This window comes from Tamandua tetradactyla, chromosome 6 (assembly GCF_023851605.1).
Source record: "Tamandua tetradactyla isolate mTamTet1 chromosome 6, mTamTet1.pri, whole genome shotgun sequence".
Lineage (NCBI taxonomy): Eukaryota > Metazoa > Chordata > Mammalia > Pilosa > Myrmecophagidae > Tamandua > Tamandua tetradactyla.
In genome coordinates this window covers 22,567,477-22,583,819 of record NC_135332.1, presented here as the reverse complement: position 1 = coordinate 22,583,819, position 16,343 = coordinate 22,567,477, and the positions used below count along the sequence as shown (strand labels likewise).

Below are 16,343 nucleotides of genomic sequence, written 5' to 3'. Positions count from 1 at the left end.
GCCTGAGACCGAGTAATTCCCATGCAAATCAAAGGTGCAGCAACCCCTAGGCAAATGACAGAGGAGTTGGAACATGGATGGGACAGGAGCCTACAGACATCTTCATTGTTGACATGCTCAACCCTTTCCCCAGGAGCTCTCTAAGGGGGCCCAAGAAAGGAACTTCAAATTTTAATCTACAGTAAAGCTGAGGATTGCCTCATTCCTCATTCCCAAGCCCTCCTGAGAAATAAGCGCACTAAGATTGGGGAGCAGAAAGGGTGGGAAGCCAATTTCCCCTTTGCCACAATAGCTGATTGCCCTCCTCCTTTCTCAGCCTTCCCTTAGAAAAACTGGGCTGCTCACCTGCGCCTGGCCAGGACGGTATAAACAGCAGAGACACAATCTGCTGGGGCCTGTACCTCTACAAAGTAGTAAGGCTCCATCAGACGAGGGGTAGCCTGCAAGAGAGCAAGAATAAAGGATCTATGCTTGGGGAAGGGTGAGGAAATGGGAGCTTGAGTAAAGGGAAGGCCCCAAGGTCTCGGTACTCTGCTCAATCCCTGGAGAACTGTCCCCTACATCCCACTCTCTTACCATGAGGAAGGCAGAATAGACAACTCTCCTGGCTGTGGGGATGATTTGGCCCCCACCCCGGTGCAGGGGCTCCTGGGCAACCACTGCGTCCAGGATCTTAAACTTGACGTTTCGGATCACTGAAAAGGAGGCGGAGAGAGCTAAGAAGCGGGTCTGGTGCTAGCCTACGTGCCATAAGCAAAGCAGTGAGGAGACTTTTGCTGCTCTTCAGTGGTCTTGCTGCCATAAAGAGTACGGTATAAATATTACACTGGAGGTGGGAGTTCTACTAGATGATATGCAAGGCCTGTAGCAAAGTGTCCAGAAGTTAAACATACACATTCAATAGCGTTTGATTGAGGTCCAGACTCTGATATCATAAAGCTTTCCTAGCAGTTTATGTGCTTTTTCTATAGATACTTGATGATTTCTGGATGCAGAGTAAGTTCCACAAATTGTACATTTTGCCCCACAAAGTCCAACCCTCAACTTTGGTCCATAGACCACCCCAATCCCACCCTTGGCTTGATACCTCTCCTCAAATACCCAAAGCCAAACCCTTCTCAGGAGTAAAGAGCAAATGTCAGTTTAGAAACAGCTTCATTTGTAGGATGTATTAAGTGGCAGTATCAGGACATGGAGGAAGGGGACAAAAGGAAGCTGGCCCAGGACATGGGATGGCTCTGTGTACACTTCTTCTGCCAGGTCCCAAAGATGTGGGCCCACCCTACTTCCTTTGCCAGGGTGAGAAGACTCTAAGAGGACTGGGATGGAGAGACACTGGCTAACTTACACTCATCACAGAGGGGGCCTTCTCTGGTTCCCCACTGAAAACCTTGAACGATGCTGTCCTTCACTGAACCGAGAAGAGCCTTGTCCACCTGCACAGAAATGAGGGCTCCTTAGCAGTGACGCCAGTGATAATCCAAGAGTTTAGAGGGAGGAAAAAGTGGAAAGGGATATTTTCCTTCATCAGAGGACACAAAATACTCTTGGGAAAAAGATGACTGCAGTTTCTTCCATGCAAAAGCTAAGATACTGCTACATGGTTCAGTTGTACCTCAGAGGGCAGGGTATCATCCACCAGGATGTTGGGGCCAGTGGCATCAGGGCCAAAAGCCCAGATGGAACGGGCGGCTAGCAGATCCCAATCGTATTTGGTTTGGAAAAACTCTCCCAGCTTCTTTCTGGGGAAAGGAGGAGAACATAGAGGTGTAAGATGCAGCTCTATGACTGCTGGCTTCTGGAGCCAAGAAAGTCACTTCATCTTACCCACCATGAGCCCAGGACAGTAAAAAGGGGAAGATAAAATCTTTTCCCAGGAGGATGTGTGGGACCTGGCAGGCAGGCTATGGCATCCCTGTTTCCTTCAGTCCAGAACCAGAGCCACACTCTCTCACCTGTTCCACGTGATCTGGACCACCTCATTCTCTATGTCCTCAGCGAGGCCCTTCTCAAGAGGCTCGGCAATCATGGTGATCTTGTTCCTATTCAGAAAAGAAATGAGTAATGAGGAAGATGAGCAGGACAAGAAGAAAGAAGACTTTTCCTGAGAAAAGGGGACAAAGAGAACAGTTAAGGCAGTGATATCAGTGAGAACCACATGGGCAGGGTATAGTGAAAAGAACTCATCTTCTGTCTTCTTTCATTTGAATCTGCCTGTTTTTAAAAAAGTAAGGTTTAGGGCAAATTTTAAAGATGATCATATTCTAGAGAAGTAGCAATTATGAAACTGCTCTTGGGAGTACCTAAGGGAAATAATCCATAGCCTCTTACCCAAAGGCACAAGAGATGACAGGGTAGGAATGGAACTCAAGTAACCTATGTATGCCCATCCCAAGACACAGAGGTCTAAGTTTTGCCTCAATTTCCACAGTGCTTCCAGCTGGGGTGGTCCTGGGGTAGGGGGCACGAGCATCCTTGAGGCATTTAGTTTCAGGGACACTGTGACTCCTCAGCTTACTTCTTATTGGGTGTTTCAGCAAAGCACTTAAGGGAGGACGTTTCCACCACTGTCTCACAAAATGTAACAACAGGGTCAGCAACCTGAAAAACAGAAAATAAACTGTTGAGGCAAGGTCTAATTTTGTTGGAAGGACAACCTTTTGTTACCAAAGGTAATCCCAAAGTTCTCTTGATACTTGTTCTGCTAGAAACCTCTACTTTAATCAGCATAAGTAATAAGTACAATAGCAGGTTAAAAGCAAGCTGTCCATACTATCATTAAAAAACTTGAGCTGAAAGTAAGGGGACCAAATTAGGATCTTAAATAATAGTCCTCCAAGGTATCTTTTAAGATGCATTTAGCCATCCCACCACCGATCCCCAAATAATTCCTGTAGGTCTGATGGAGCTGGCATTAGAGACCCACTGGCGAGCCCCATTTCATTTTCAACTCATAACAATGTCTGATAACGGAGTTTCTCCCTGAAGCTCTCACATGAACTGCTGCCAGGGAAACATAATGTCTTCTCCAGCAGCAGTACTAAGTACATCAACACAAGAGTCTAAAAGGGGTACTTAAAGGTACTCATTGTAAACACCACAGGGCCTTAGAGAAAACGTGTGTCTCAACTAAGTGGCTGAAGTCAGCCAAACAAGACTTGATGGACTGAAGGGTACCAAACCCCACTCTCTGCTTGAAATCATCCACTCTGAGCCTCTATCACCACAGATGGGTTAATTGTGCCAACTTTAAACATATGACACTGAGAATAATCCAGCAGAAAGGGGTAAATCAGATTTTCAATACCTTCCCAGAAATAAGCATGCTTTCCCCAAACATATTTCCTCCCCTAGTGCACCCCCTCTTCCTTTGGAGCTTCCAAGAGAATCAAGGTTTTGATTACTTGGCAAGGGCTGAACAAAGGGGGCCACTGTTTTACCTTGATATCTATCTCCGAGTACATCTTCCGCAAATCGTGCATCACACAGTCCAGGTAGAGCTCTCCAGTGCCCAGGATCACATGCTCACCAGACTCTTCCACCTGAAACAAAACAGCCCTGGTAGTCCTAGCCTGAGGTCTTACGTCAACAACAGAAGATATAAACAAAATCAAGGCCAGAACATGGAAGGTGTCTGAACCATTATCAGACACAGCCATGGATCAGGGTCTATTCTAGACCCTGCAAGAATGTTCAGTGGCGATCAGTGACTTAATGCGTTAGCCCACGAACCATCTGGGCCACTCAGCACGGTGCCGTTGAATTTGAGGTCAATGAATGAATTTCCATCATGGCCACTTAGGGAAAGTCCTTGGATAAAGGCTGACTCTAGCCCTGGTCAGCGACTAAGAAAGGCACGCTAACAGACTCAAGAGTATGGAAGGATCCGAGTAACTCACTTTTCCTTCTATCTTTTCTAGAAAATCAATTCAAAGTGTACACTCTAAGGAACACCTTCATCCTATTCAAAGACACTTGAAGAAGACACATGTACAAACCCTAAATAAACATAGCCTTGTCCTGTCTTCAAACAACAGTAACAGGTAGGAATTAGCTTCTGAGAAAGGATCCTGGAGTCAGCAGATCAGAGATCCCTGATGGACCTGAAGTAGAGGCAGCATGGACAAGTCTGCTGGGGTCGAGTAGGGCTGGAAAGTTGCCAGGAGTCTAGGGCATACCTTGGTGGTGAGGGATGGATAGCTCTTGTTGACCTTGCGCAGACCATCGAGCATCTTGGGCAGCTCTGAAGGATTGACTGGCTCCACAGCAATCTTGATAACAGATGTGGTGTTGAACTTCAAGGGCCGGAAAATCTGAGCCTGAGATCCAAAATGCAGAAGGGTAAGGGCACATAGCCTGAGTAAGCACAGAAAAAAGTCTTACAGAGGGGAAGAGGAGCTGAGCACTAGTTTAGGATCAGACTATTTCCCAAGCAGGAGCCAGCCAAGGCGCACATAGGGCAACCGGAAGGATAGTTTATTCCCAAAGAGAGGAGGGAAAGAATAAAAGGATCTCCTCCTACTTTCTAGCCTTTTGAACAAAGCACAGGGAGAATCCAGCAAGATCCAATCTAGAAGGCTAAGCCCACGCTGGGGCCAGGATCTAGGAAGTGGCAATGATTTTGGGTTTGTTCTCTGTGAGTTCTCGTTCACTGTGCTGTGATTCCTTGAGACTCTCTAGCTTAAGCCAATGAAGTGGCTCTTCAGAAACTCTACCTCCTCATTGCCTCGCGGTTCAGTTATGGTTGCTGTCTTCACAATTGGTTGATCAACCCCTTCAATCAGAACCCAGTTGCCAGCAGGAACACGGTTCACTTCAATGTGGTACCTGGAGCAACATTCAATAAGCAGTAATGGAGCTTGATCAGAGCATTCATTCCATGAAAATTTACCGAGCATCTGCTGTGTGCCAGGCATTGCGCTTGGAGCAGGGTTAGCAAAATAGATATACTTTAGCAGGGGAGGGATACAATAAATAATCAATCACATAAACACACATATATTGGTTACAAGCTTTGACGAGTGGAAAGAGAAATGCAATCCTTATTATAAAGAGAACAGAACTGGAAAACCTAATTTCAATTGGAGGTTCATGGTAAGGAAGCCACTGCTCAGGGAAGAGAATTTAAGGGGATTTTAAAAGCACCACAGAAGTAGCAGATACTTCAACACTTCCTGTTCTTCAATATTCTCCTGCCCTCTAGAGAATGAGGATGGATTTAGAAGAAGGAAAAGGGGCCACTGGCCAGGCAGAGCATCCACGCCAAGGAACAAGCCCGCACTGGTTCTGCTTGTCAAATGAGATATCAAATACATCAACTGATAAGCAGACAGAAGCCTTAGCTAAGTTTTGGCTCTGTAGACTGGGGTGCTACAAAGCATCAGGTAAACATTCTATCTTGGTCAAAGGATAGATGGTGAAGGTTGGGAAGAAATTTCCTTTAGAAAGAAACATGAAGGTTATGACTTAAGGAGCAAAGAACGGGAAATGAAGAGATTAAGATAAAAATGGAAATCCTGTCACAAAAATTCATACAATACATGTAAAACACAAAGGAAAGGCAACGGTATTATCCCACAGTAGCTGCCTTCTTGGCCCTAGTAACCTTGGGCAGTAAGAACTCAAAGTCAACAGATCTGCTAAGGGATGGTTATTTTGCCTCCTATTATAGGAGCTAGACAGCTATTGTATTTCCAAGAGAGATCACCCCTTCCACCTCTTCAGGGCAGTCCCAGTGTAGAGGCAAAGAAACGCACCTATAGGATCTGGTTGGCATACCTGGCCACAGAGATCCAAAGGCGGCCCACGGTGCATATCTGGGAGTCCTCCTCATCCTCCAGAGTGTAGTTCTCTCCAAGAACCTTCACAGGCTGCCCAGCATGGATTGTGCCACTCAGCACCCGGCCAAAGGCATGAAATTGAACTCCATCATCTGTGCTGTACATCTTGGTAGTATGGCACATCAGGGGACCCTGGAAGAGGGGAGAGAGTACAGCCTCAAGCACACATACCCTATGGGTAAGCACCACTGACTCTCTCTACTTCCCTCAAAAACACGAGCTCTATGAGGAGGCAGCAAGACCTAGAGGAATATGTGATCATCTGGGAAAATTCTAAACCATGTCCACCCCATCCTCAGTTGATGGAAAACTAAGCCATAGCAAAACAAACAAAGAAAACCCTTTTCTTTTTCTGGGAGGGACAGGGACCAAAGAGAAACAGATTTAGGGTGGCGGATTGGCATAAAGAACAAGTCCCTTGGAACACATAACTCAGAATTGTCAACTGGCTATATGTTTATGCTGAGAAACTAGACTGCCTGAAGAATGGCTAAGAAGTATATTTTAAAAGCCAAGACAAAAAAAAGGTGACTGCCCATGCAAAAAAAACAAAAAGCCAAGACTGACAAAATCAGCTGCCCCTTGTTGAATCTTCACTTTCTGCCAGGTACCATGTAAAATACAACCATAAAACATCCTTAATCTTATTTAATTCTCATAACAACTGCTTAGATACTATGATATACACTTTACAGACCAAGACCCTGAAACTCAAAAAGAACAGGTAGCATCCCCAAGGTCCACCACTCATGATGGCAGTATCAGGCTTTCCCTTCAGGTCCGTCCACCTAGGCTCATGGGAGGGATATGAAAGGACAGGAAGGATGAAGGCCCTACTCCTACAACCAGAAAACAATATCCTCATGCAGAAGAGGAGAAACAGAGAACTTGGGGGGGGGGAGGGGGCGGGCACGTTCTCTTACATCAGGATCACAGTCGCTCATGGCCTCGCCGAGGTCGGAGTCCACACCACCAGTGTAAGTGTGCTCAATCTTGGGCTTGGCGCCCACTTTTGGAGAGGGTATGTGCTGTACACACATGTCCACGAAGCCTGGGGAGGCAGAAGAGAAAGCTGTTACTATACTCTCTGGGGGGAAATGAGCCATTGCTGAGGTACTGATCGATTCACGGTAGTGAGAAAGCTAAAAGTGAGGGGACTGATTTTCAACTTTTAAAAAGTCACAGTTCTATTTCAGAAAATCACGTAACCAAAGGCAATGATACTCACGGTGTTGTAGTCTCTGGTATAACACAACTGTATCAGTCTGTTTTGATAGCTGTTGAATTTTAAATTATTTTGTGTTGTAAGTGTAAGTATACAACTAATTCATAGTTTTCTGGTGTCATGACCAAGTATTTATGCAGAAGTACATGATACTTCTTAAAATATTAATTACTTTACTTTAATTTCTCTTACAGTTTACAGTTAGAGCATCATATTAATATTTTAAAAATTGTATGAATGGATAGGTAGTATTATCTATGAATTTCATGTCAGAATTTAATAGAGGGCATTATGAAATATTTAAAAAAGTAACACTGTGTCAGGGTATAGAGCACCTATGATATTAAAGCAAAGTTTGCTTTTAAAAGATTTATTTCATATTTATTAAATCCTAATTATTCTCTTCAGGGACAATGTGTATCATACGTTCCAACGTTTTGGTGAAAACACTAAGAACTTTTTTGCAAACCAGGGAAAGAAGCTTATGTAAACTTTATTCCACTTATATAGAGAAAAACTGCTGTTTATTACTTCTAAAGTTCTAATAAAATAATGTAGACTTGGAAAAAAAAGAAAAGTCAAGGTTCTAGGGCAGGCCATGGTGGTTCAGCAGGCAGAGTTTTTGTCTGCCATGCCGGAGACCCAGGTTTATTTCCGGGTGCCTGCCCATGTGGAAAAAAAAGAAATGTCATGGTTCTAGAATTCAAGTGAAAACTACTCTTTCCTGGGAATATGCTGCTAAAAGATGTGGGATCCCACTGGTGGCAGAGAAGAACAAGATGCTAGTGTTGGTGGTATACAATTCCTTGAAACTCAGCTGTCAAAAACTTTCAAAGTGTTTTTTTCAATCCATGACCTTTTTACTGAGCACTTACATTGAGCTAAATAATTACCCCATTTCTTCTTTCTATTTGTATTCAGAATAATTTCAGAACTGACTCACCCCTTTGACAAATACTGTGTCTCTGTTCAATGAGTTACCCTGTTTTCCTAACAGACAATAAGCCCTACAAGAGAAAACCCTTTTTCAGCACACTGGGGTAGGCAGGAACTGCTTTCAATTGGTGTCAGATTGATGGTGAACCCAAAATAAGCCATTAAAATTATGCACCTAGAGGGTACCAAAGGACCTAGAATCACAGACTGCTGAGAGGGCCCTTAGCAATCTCCCTTCCAATGCTCTCATTTTACATACACAAAATTGGAGGCATAGAGGAATCAGAGTCACCCTGGAAGGGCCAGGGCCTGGCTAGGGTCAAGACTTAGATCTTTACTCAACCAGTGCTCTTTCTACTGCATCTCCTACTTTTTGTGGCATAGAAGAGGAGCTAAGGGGAAAAAGAAATTTAGATCCATAGCCCAAGTCTCGAGTCTTAGCCTAGTGCATTTTCCACTATCTCATACCACCCTGTGACTGCCTTCCTGACTATCCCCAGGCAAATATGCCAAAACTTAGGGTGCATCGCCCCATCTCCTTTACTTGTACCCTATTTCTGATAGGGAAATTTAATTGTTTTGGGTTCCCAAGAAAGAATTCTTGCTACCATAAGCTGAGAAAAGAAGCTAAGAAAAAACCCAGGTGTTCTGTATCCTAACCTAAAGCTTATTTAAGAGGCTCAGATCTCTGAACATCACTACAGGGTAAGGAAAAATTCTCCATGATAAATGTAGCAGGACATGATGATGGTGATGTTATGAGAAAATCATGAGCTGTTTTTTAATCACCTGTGAACTCGCCAAAGAACTTTTTGCAGACCAGCCTGAGCAGAGGGCGGATGTTGAGTTTCAGCTCCTCCTTGGTCAGGTGAATGCCAAGCTCATCCAGGGTCCTTGGGAGGCTGGTGTCCACATCACCCACCACCTGTGAAAGTGTCAGACTCCATGTCAGCTTTAGAGATAAGGGGAAGTCCCATGTAATACAACAGAAAAGGAAAGGGGAAGGCCAATGGACAACTCGAAGGGCTACTGCACTAGGTTCTCTTCTATAAACAGAGCTTCCGACAAGGACATCAGTTTGGATTCAGGGGAGTCTTTAGTATCTACCTTTCAAACCAACCCTGGGCAAAGAAGGTTAAATCCAACACCAGCCACTCTCAGACTGATTATTGCCAGTGCTGCCCTCTGGTGTCTGAAAAGTAGCATCTCACCCCATGCAAAGAAATCCCTCACCCTCCCTATTTAGAGACTTCTTGGATTCAGAGGATCACTGCATTAAAGCAACCAAAAAAGTTTATCTAGCATTCCATCCCCCTTCCATCCCCTTCCAGGGCAGAGCCAAGTTAAATTATCCTCAGCAGACAGAAGGTCTCTACTGAGGCAGATTCTATAATTTCTTTTATTGTTCATTCCAGTCTGACATGAGATAACCAAGCAGTTTTCAGTAGTAAGAAGTTGGAATCATGTTATTGTGTCTTGTTGCTCTGTTTTGTGATCTTGTCAGCTGGAATGGCCATATACTTTATTTTTTTGCATTCATTATGTACAGTGTTTATTAAATACTTGCATCTCGGGAGAAAGGCCCAAATGAACCATTATTGTACAATACTATTATCTTCTTTCAGTTCTGCTTTTTATTCAGGTAGCACACATTCAGAAAAACAAAGCTCATATCCATTCTTTTAATGACTGCAAAATATTTAATTTTATAGGTTGTAGTATAAGTCATTTAATCAGACTCTCACTGATGAACATTTAAGCTATTCTCAGTTTTTCTTCTTTCCTGTTATTATAAACAATGCCATATATGTAAATAAAATCTAGAGGATTTTCACAATTATTTCTGTAAGTTAAATTTCCATAACTGAAATGATTGGGTCTAAAATATTTTTTTTAAATAGTCAGGATATTTCCACAAATTCTCTAGAGTGTGCGTTTTCTTTCTTTCATATGTCTTATCTTTACCCTGACTTCAATAACATTTAGAATACTGCAATGTTCTAGGGGCAAAAGAAGCTTTATAAACAACTGGTGTCCAGCCATCCTTATACTTAGTAATACAAAACTGAGTGGGCTAGGGGCAAAGGAAAGTCCGAGTTGACCAGTTTTTCTACCTTGGGTTTAGGAGGGCAGGCTAGAGCCAGGAGGCCCGAAAAACCCACCTGAGCAAGGATCTTATAAAGGGGCTCCAAGATAAACTCCACAAAGCTTCTCTGGGAGCTGCTGGTTGGGGCCTTTTTTGTGAATTTTCGCCTGAAAAGAGAAAAAGGAATTTTGAGTGATCCTTAGAAGGAGAAAGTGTGCTCTTGTTACTGACTCCAAGAGCACAGTTCCTAAGTTCTGAACCTGAGCAGGGTGTGTGTATGTGTGTGTGTGTGCGTGCGTGTGTGTGAGGAATGGGGTGTGTGTGTGTGTGTGTGTGTGTGTGTGTGTGTGTGTGTGCATGCGTGTGATGGTAAGACTTCCACAGAGAAACTCCTGAGAGGACACTGGACTATGACTCTCCTGCATCTCTGAGCTGAGCTGTGAAAACATCAAGAGAAACAGCTCGTCATCCTGGTTAGCATTCACACAGCCAAACCAGAGGGGAGGAAGAATGGTAATTCACGTCTAGGAAAAGGGCAGGAATGCTTTCGCTGCCTGTCCTTGCTGGGAAAATGAATCATCCCCCCAGAGAGAAATGTCCTGCACTACTTACGTCTTTGGGTTGAAGTAGATGTCACCCCAGAGTCTTTTAGCAAATTCCTGGTAATTAATGTCACCTATAAGAGAAGCAATACAATCATAACCTAACTAGAAGTGTTGCTCTAAATTCTGTTTCAGCTGCCACAAGCAGTCTTAACTGAAGAATTCTAACATCTTCCTTTCTATAGTCCAGACATGTCCTTCTAACCAGGTAAGCAGACAAGGACACTGAGACACAGAGAAGGACAGCACTGGCCCAAAGGTGACAAGAATGTGCTGGAGACAAAATGAAAACCCTGGTATCTTTATCTTCAGCAAGCACAAGGGTTTGGCTATAGACTAGGACACGGTTTATATTCTTCCCCTTTTTTTAATGAAAGAGGCTCAACTGCCTGTATGCTATCCTCTGTCTGCACATAAACCCGGCCCCTTGTGGAGGCAAAGCTTTATGGTTCTCTCATTCTGCCTTTATCCACAAAGAAGCTGTACTCTACTGCCAGTGTGGGTGACCTTCCCACTGCAGCCTTGTCAAAAGTTTTTTTCCCTCAGCCTTGGGTAGGCAATCACTCTGTCCTCTGGAAAGAATATACCAAAGCCTTCCTTCGTCTCATCTTTTACCAATTTAATTTGAATGCAACCCTAATCCTGTCCAGACTGAATCAAGGAACTGTGGCTTTCAAAATTCAAGATTTTCTGAGTCAAGAGATCCTATGTCATTTGATTAGCTCACAGATATCTCCAACTACCCCTTGTATATTTCTATGCAGAGGCCAGACGTTTTCCTCTAACTTGAGATGCCACAGAAGAACTGCATCACCTCTTTCTAATGTCACATTTCTCTTCAGACTTTTCTATCAGTGAGGCTGCCATTTACATTTAATCTAAGCTCAAAATCTTTTTCTTTCCCCAATCACTGATTACCAAATTCCCCCTTCTTTTCCACATTAGTTGTTGAAACTTTTCCTCCTTGGTAAACTACCAAGCCTTTTACACACTACTATCACTGCATTTGTCACACTCTTGTGCTCTAACCTTGGACAGAGTCTCTGGAGAGCAAAAGGACTGCGTCTATCACAGTTACACAAAAAACATGAATCCAGTATTCAAAATCTTGTATCTGAATATTGGAAAATGTCTTAAACATGTGACCATTTCTGCATTTTGTTCTCCCTCTGGTCTATCCCTCTAGAGCCTTGCACATACAACCCACCGCAATCTTGAATAGCTCCTAACTGCCTAGAGGATCAAGTCTAACTCCCTTAACCTGGCATTCCAAACCCTCTGCATTCTGGTCCCAACTCATCCTGCCAACTAGTGCAACTGAGCTGTGCTCCTTGATGAAATGGTCCTGTTACCTGGACAGGCCATGGCCAAAACCATCTGCCTTCATATCTCCTCTCCCAACCTTGAATCTGGAATTCTTGGCTCCTTTATCCAAGCACCAGTGTCTTCACACAGCCTTTCCTAACACCCAGCTCACCGACGCTGACTCCTGCTCTAGACCCCCTCAGCTCCACCAGCTCACAGCAGCTAACTGGCACTCAGCACATATGCCCTTACACTGCCATTCATCACTTGGTGGGATTCTGCCTACCCAAAGGATAAAGTCACTAGAAATCATTCACCAAGTCTTGTTGTATTTCTAACAAGAGGACATAGCATTTGGTTTTGGCAATATGATGTAACAGAAAGAGCACCAAAGTGGATTCTGTTCTAGGCCCAATTCTATCCTTAAGTTTTGTGACCTTGGGCTTAGTTTTCTCATATATAAAATGAAGAAGGACTTTATGATCTGGATATTTCCTCCAGTACTGATTTTGTCATGGTTTCTCATGATAATGATGTTGGAGCCCACAGGTGGGCTCCTGTTTACACTAACAACGTGTTCAAAGGATGAGTAATAATCTTTCCCAAGGCCAAGGGACATTTTCCATCAGTTATTGAGCCATTGCTACATTATAATTACAAAAAAAGGTCTTGGGTTTTGCTTGACATGCTGACACAAAGGTCATTTAGAAACACACACTTCTGTGCAAATCCAGTTCACAAGAATCTCATTTACTATTCATCTACGCTTATTTTTTTTTTTGAAGAGACATCTATGAAAAAAAATTGTCTAATGATGGAAAAATCATACAGCCTGTCTCCTTAACTCAAAAAATGGGGATAATGATGAGTTCACTAAAAGGAAGTAGAAAATTTGACACTCAGAAGACTCTCAATACATGTTTCCTATTAGAATTTGCAGTAATAGGGAAGGCACAAATCCAGGGAGCTGCTTGAGTTGGGAAGATGGTCTCAGGGTTCTAATATTAAGGCTCCAGGAATCCATAAAATCATTCAACTATGCATGCCAGAGGAGGCTTGTACCTGCTGACTGCAAATACAAAATGAGTTCTCAACTAGACCTAAAAATTTATATGTGCCTATCATGTTTGGAAAGACAGCTAGAGGCCCTAAAACTGAGAAAGATTCCAACTTGGAGAAGGGGTTTTGAAAAAGGTTTGTAGGCATATTTTACTAAATCTGTCTCACTCTAGGAGAAGTTCTGTTCCTGAAATGAGCTCATTCTTCTCCCATTTCTTTCTAGTTATTTCTATTTCTCTACTGTTTAGAAACCACTTAACCTGAAGAAAGGCCCTGAGGCCAAAAAAAAAACCCCAAATGTGACAATAACAGTTGGCAAAATGCTCCTCCAACAGGAGACTCTAGTGTGAAGTCAATTTCTGGACAACTCAGCAGCAAAGGTACACACGCCTCTAGGGGAACTGGTGAGACAGACTGCCAGACTTACCAAAGGTGTCAGCATAGATCTTGGCAAAGGAGCCCAGTGTGAAGCAGATGCTGTATTGGGAGCTGGAGAAGCAGACGTTGCCCAGGAGTGGGGAAAGGATTAGGTTTTCATCCGTGGAATACATGCTGCAAGAGATAGCTGTAAACACAGGGCCAGGCTGGGTAGCACAATATCGACACAGCTCCAAGGGTAAAGGGCAGGAACTTAGTATCACAGCCTCTCTCCAACCCTCAAAAGGATGTTATATAAGCTGATTTACAAGAGGTAACTTGGAAGAATAGAGAAAAAGACCTTGGAACATAGGAAATCAATCAAATGTGGTAAGACGGGCATATATTTTAGAGAAAACTTGCTTTTGGAAGTACAAGCAGGCATAAACACCAGTAAAAATAAAAGCAACTTTGCTCTCTACATTGTTTTGTTTGGCTTTGTTTTATAAGTTCATGTCAGAACTTTGATAATTAAAAGCCATGAGGAACTCACAAGCATCCCAAGTTCACTACATTCATAAGAAAACCACCATTTATTATACAAAGGGATAGAATCCACAACCCTAGCCTTATAGGCATATTGTTTTATGTAATCTCTTACTTTGGGTATAAAAGTGCTGACTTCTAAAGAGATGTCCCCTCCCCCACAGAACCCTACCCTTATGCTCCCCAGAGGCAACGTCTTACAACTCCAACTGCTTTTAGAACACTTACTGCCACATTTCTAAATAATATGTTTATATTGCTATTTCATCTTTAGAGATTTGAGATATTACCTCCTGACTCCCTATTTTGGCAGATCAGGATCTGGTCCCATTTCAACCTCTACCTTTCCTTTTCTGTTTTTTAAAAAGAAATTTATCATTTTGTCTTTGGGATTTCTGCTATTATGTTGAACTCTAATGATTCTCAGCCCCACCAGAGATGGAGAGGAGATATCCCTATTGAGAATTAGTGCTAAAAACTGGGGAGGCTCAATTAAGGGACAAAAACAAAGCCACTCTGGTTAGGACTAAGGAAAATCAGAATACAAGGGAAAGGATGATAGGGTGTACTCTAGACCTTCACCTACTGTATGAGACCAAAGGCAGAGATCTACTGTTTCTAGACCCTAAATTTTCTGTATTACACAATCTAAATCAACCTGTCTAGATAACTCATTTAGACAACCCAAACACATGGAGTCCAGAATGGGAACAAGGTCTTGTAATTCTATATAGCTTAATGTAATACTTGGAGACATCCTAGACCATGACAGACTGATATTAAAAATTATTAGTAGAGGCCCCTTGAGGGACTGGAGAAAAAACATAGAAATATTAAATTTTCCCATCTGGGAAATCCCTGGTATTCTCTCAAACGTTAGAGACTCTCAAGAAAACAGACCAAGTCCTTGATTTTGAGGTTTACCCTTATGAAACATACTTCTGTAGCGGAGAAGCTAAGACTACCTATAATTATACCTAAGAGTTGCTTCCAGGAAACCTTTTGCTCAGATGTGGCCTCTCTCCCTCTCTCTCGCTAAGCCCAACTCCACAAGGAAAATTATTACCCTCAACGCTACGTGGACATGACATTCAGGAGTGAAAGTCTCCCTGACAATGGGGCACATGACTCCCAGCGTTGAGCCTGGCCCTGGTACCAAGGGATCGACAATGCCTTCTGGACTAAAAGGGAGAAAAAAAATGTAATAAAATAAGGTATCAGTGTCTAAGACAGTTCAAATGGAGTAGAGAGGGTATTATGGAGCTACTCCAGCAAGCTTCAGCTAGACATTGTTAATTGCTATGGTTTACCATATTCCAACAAACATTCCAGTTAATCCTAAAAAACACCTAGGGCTCTAAATGAAACTCTACAAACGTTCAGGTACTAAGTTTACTTTCCTGAAACCTATAACCTTCAGAGGGTTAATAGGCCAGATAAGTCCTGAGGGGCCAGCATTTCTGAGAATATCAGCTAATTTCATCCCTTCATCCTAATTGTTGACACCCCATTTCAACATGAAAACGTTAGAATGGACATAGCCCAAAGACTACTACGGGAGAAGAATCAAAGGAAAAGAAGGAGTTATAACAAAGAATATAGGATTTAACAAATGCATATGACTGCTGAATCACTATAATGATATTTCTTTTAGCTTTCAGTGTTTTGGAGCAGATAGAAGGAAAAACCTGAAAATGTGAAATGGCAACCCATGCCAAACTTTGAAATCTGTTCTGTAATTACTTCTTAAAATGTAATTTGAAAATTATTGGGGTTTTTTTTGGTATATATGTTATATTTCACAATAAAAAAAAAAAATTAAAAAAAAAAAACCCAGGGAAGTTCCTGAAGGTAAATCTGTCTTCTGGTCATGTAGGTACTATCCTAATTCTCAACTGTAGAGGCATTTTCTTAATAAGAAAACCTCTTCCCAGATCCATTTGAGGGTCTCAAGAGGTTATCTGGTACCTGCTTCAGCCTGCAGATAAGCCTGTCTTTACATATTTATCTAACCTATTCTGATACTGAATTTTAAGTTCTTCCAGGCATCACTCATATTTTATCCATCTTGTTGAAAAGCAGTTTTATCTAGAGGCTAGAGAAAAGGGTTTCTTAATATTACCAAGTCTGTTAATAATAAGATAATAACAGCAGCTAACAGTATTTACTGATCAATTTACTATATACCAGGCTCTGCACTAAGTGTGTTACATTAAATATCTAAATTCTCACAGAATCCCATTAAGCAATTATTATTAGCTTTTGACATAAAGGGAAACTGAAGCATTCGTTACAAGCTTAAGTAACTTCTTTGCCCAACAAGATTGGTATGCAGTGAAGATGAGACTGATTCTAGAGCCCAAGGTATTGACTACAATATTAAACTG

General features: G+C 42.5%; 1 protein-coding gene across 1 annotated transcript in view; it reads right to left on the bottom strand.

The window, feature by feature from the left end:
- Positions 1–16,343, bottom strand: part of EFTUD2 (elongation factor Tu GTP binding domain containing 2) — a 53,537-nt gene that overhangs the window by 1,425 nt on the left and 35,769 nt on the right. Inside the window, exons 11-25 of the mRNA XM_077164126.1 lie at positions 13,481–13,605; positions 10,700–10,763; positions 10,164–10,254; positions 8,791–8,926; positions 6,764–6,891; positions 5,779–5,972; positions 4,716–4,827; positions 4,179–4,319; positions 3,441–3,542; positions 2,519–2,601; positions 1,956–2,042; positions 1,616–1,742; positions 1,349–1,436; positions 577–695; positions 346–440 (exon numbers count right to left, since the gene is read on the bottom strand). Of these exons, the coding sequence (XP_077020241.1) occupies positions 346–440; positions 577–695; positions 1,349–1,436; positions 1,616–1,742; positions 1,956–2,042; positions 2,519–2,601; positions 3,441–3,542; positions 4,179–4,319; positions 4,716–4,827; positions 5,779–5,972; positions 6,764–6,891; positions 8,791–8,926; positions 10,164–10,254; positions 10,700–10,763; positions 13,481–13,605 (1,692 nt within the window). The remainder of the gene's footprint in view (positions 1–345; positions 441–576; positions 696–1,348; positions 1,437–1,615; positions 1,743–1,955; positions 2,043–2,518; positions 2,602–3,440; positions 3,543–4,178; positions 4,320–4,715; positions 4,828–5,778; positions 5,973–6,763; positions 6,892–8,790; positions 8,927–10,163; positions 10,255–10,699; positions 10,764–13,480; positions 13,606–16,343) is intronic.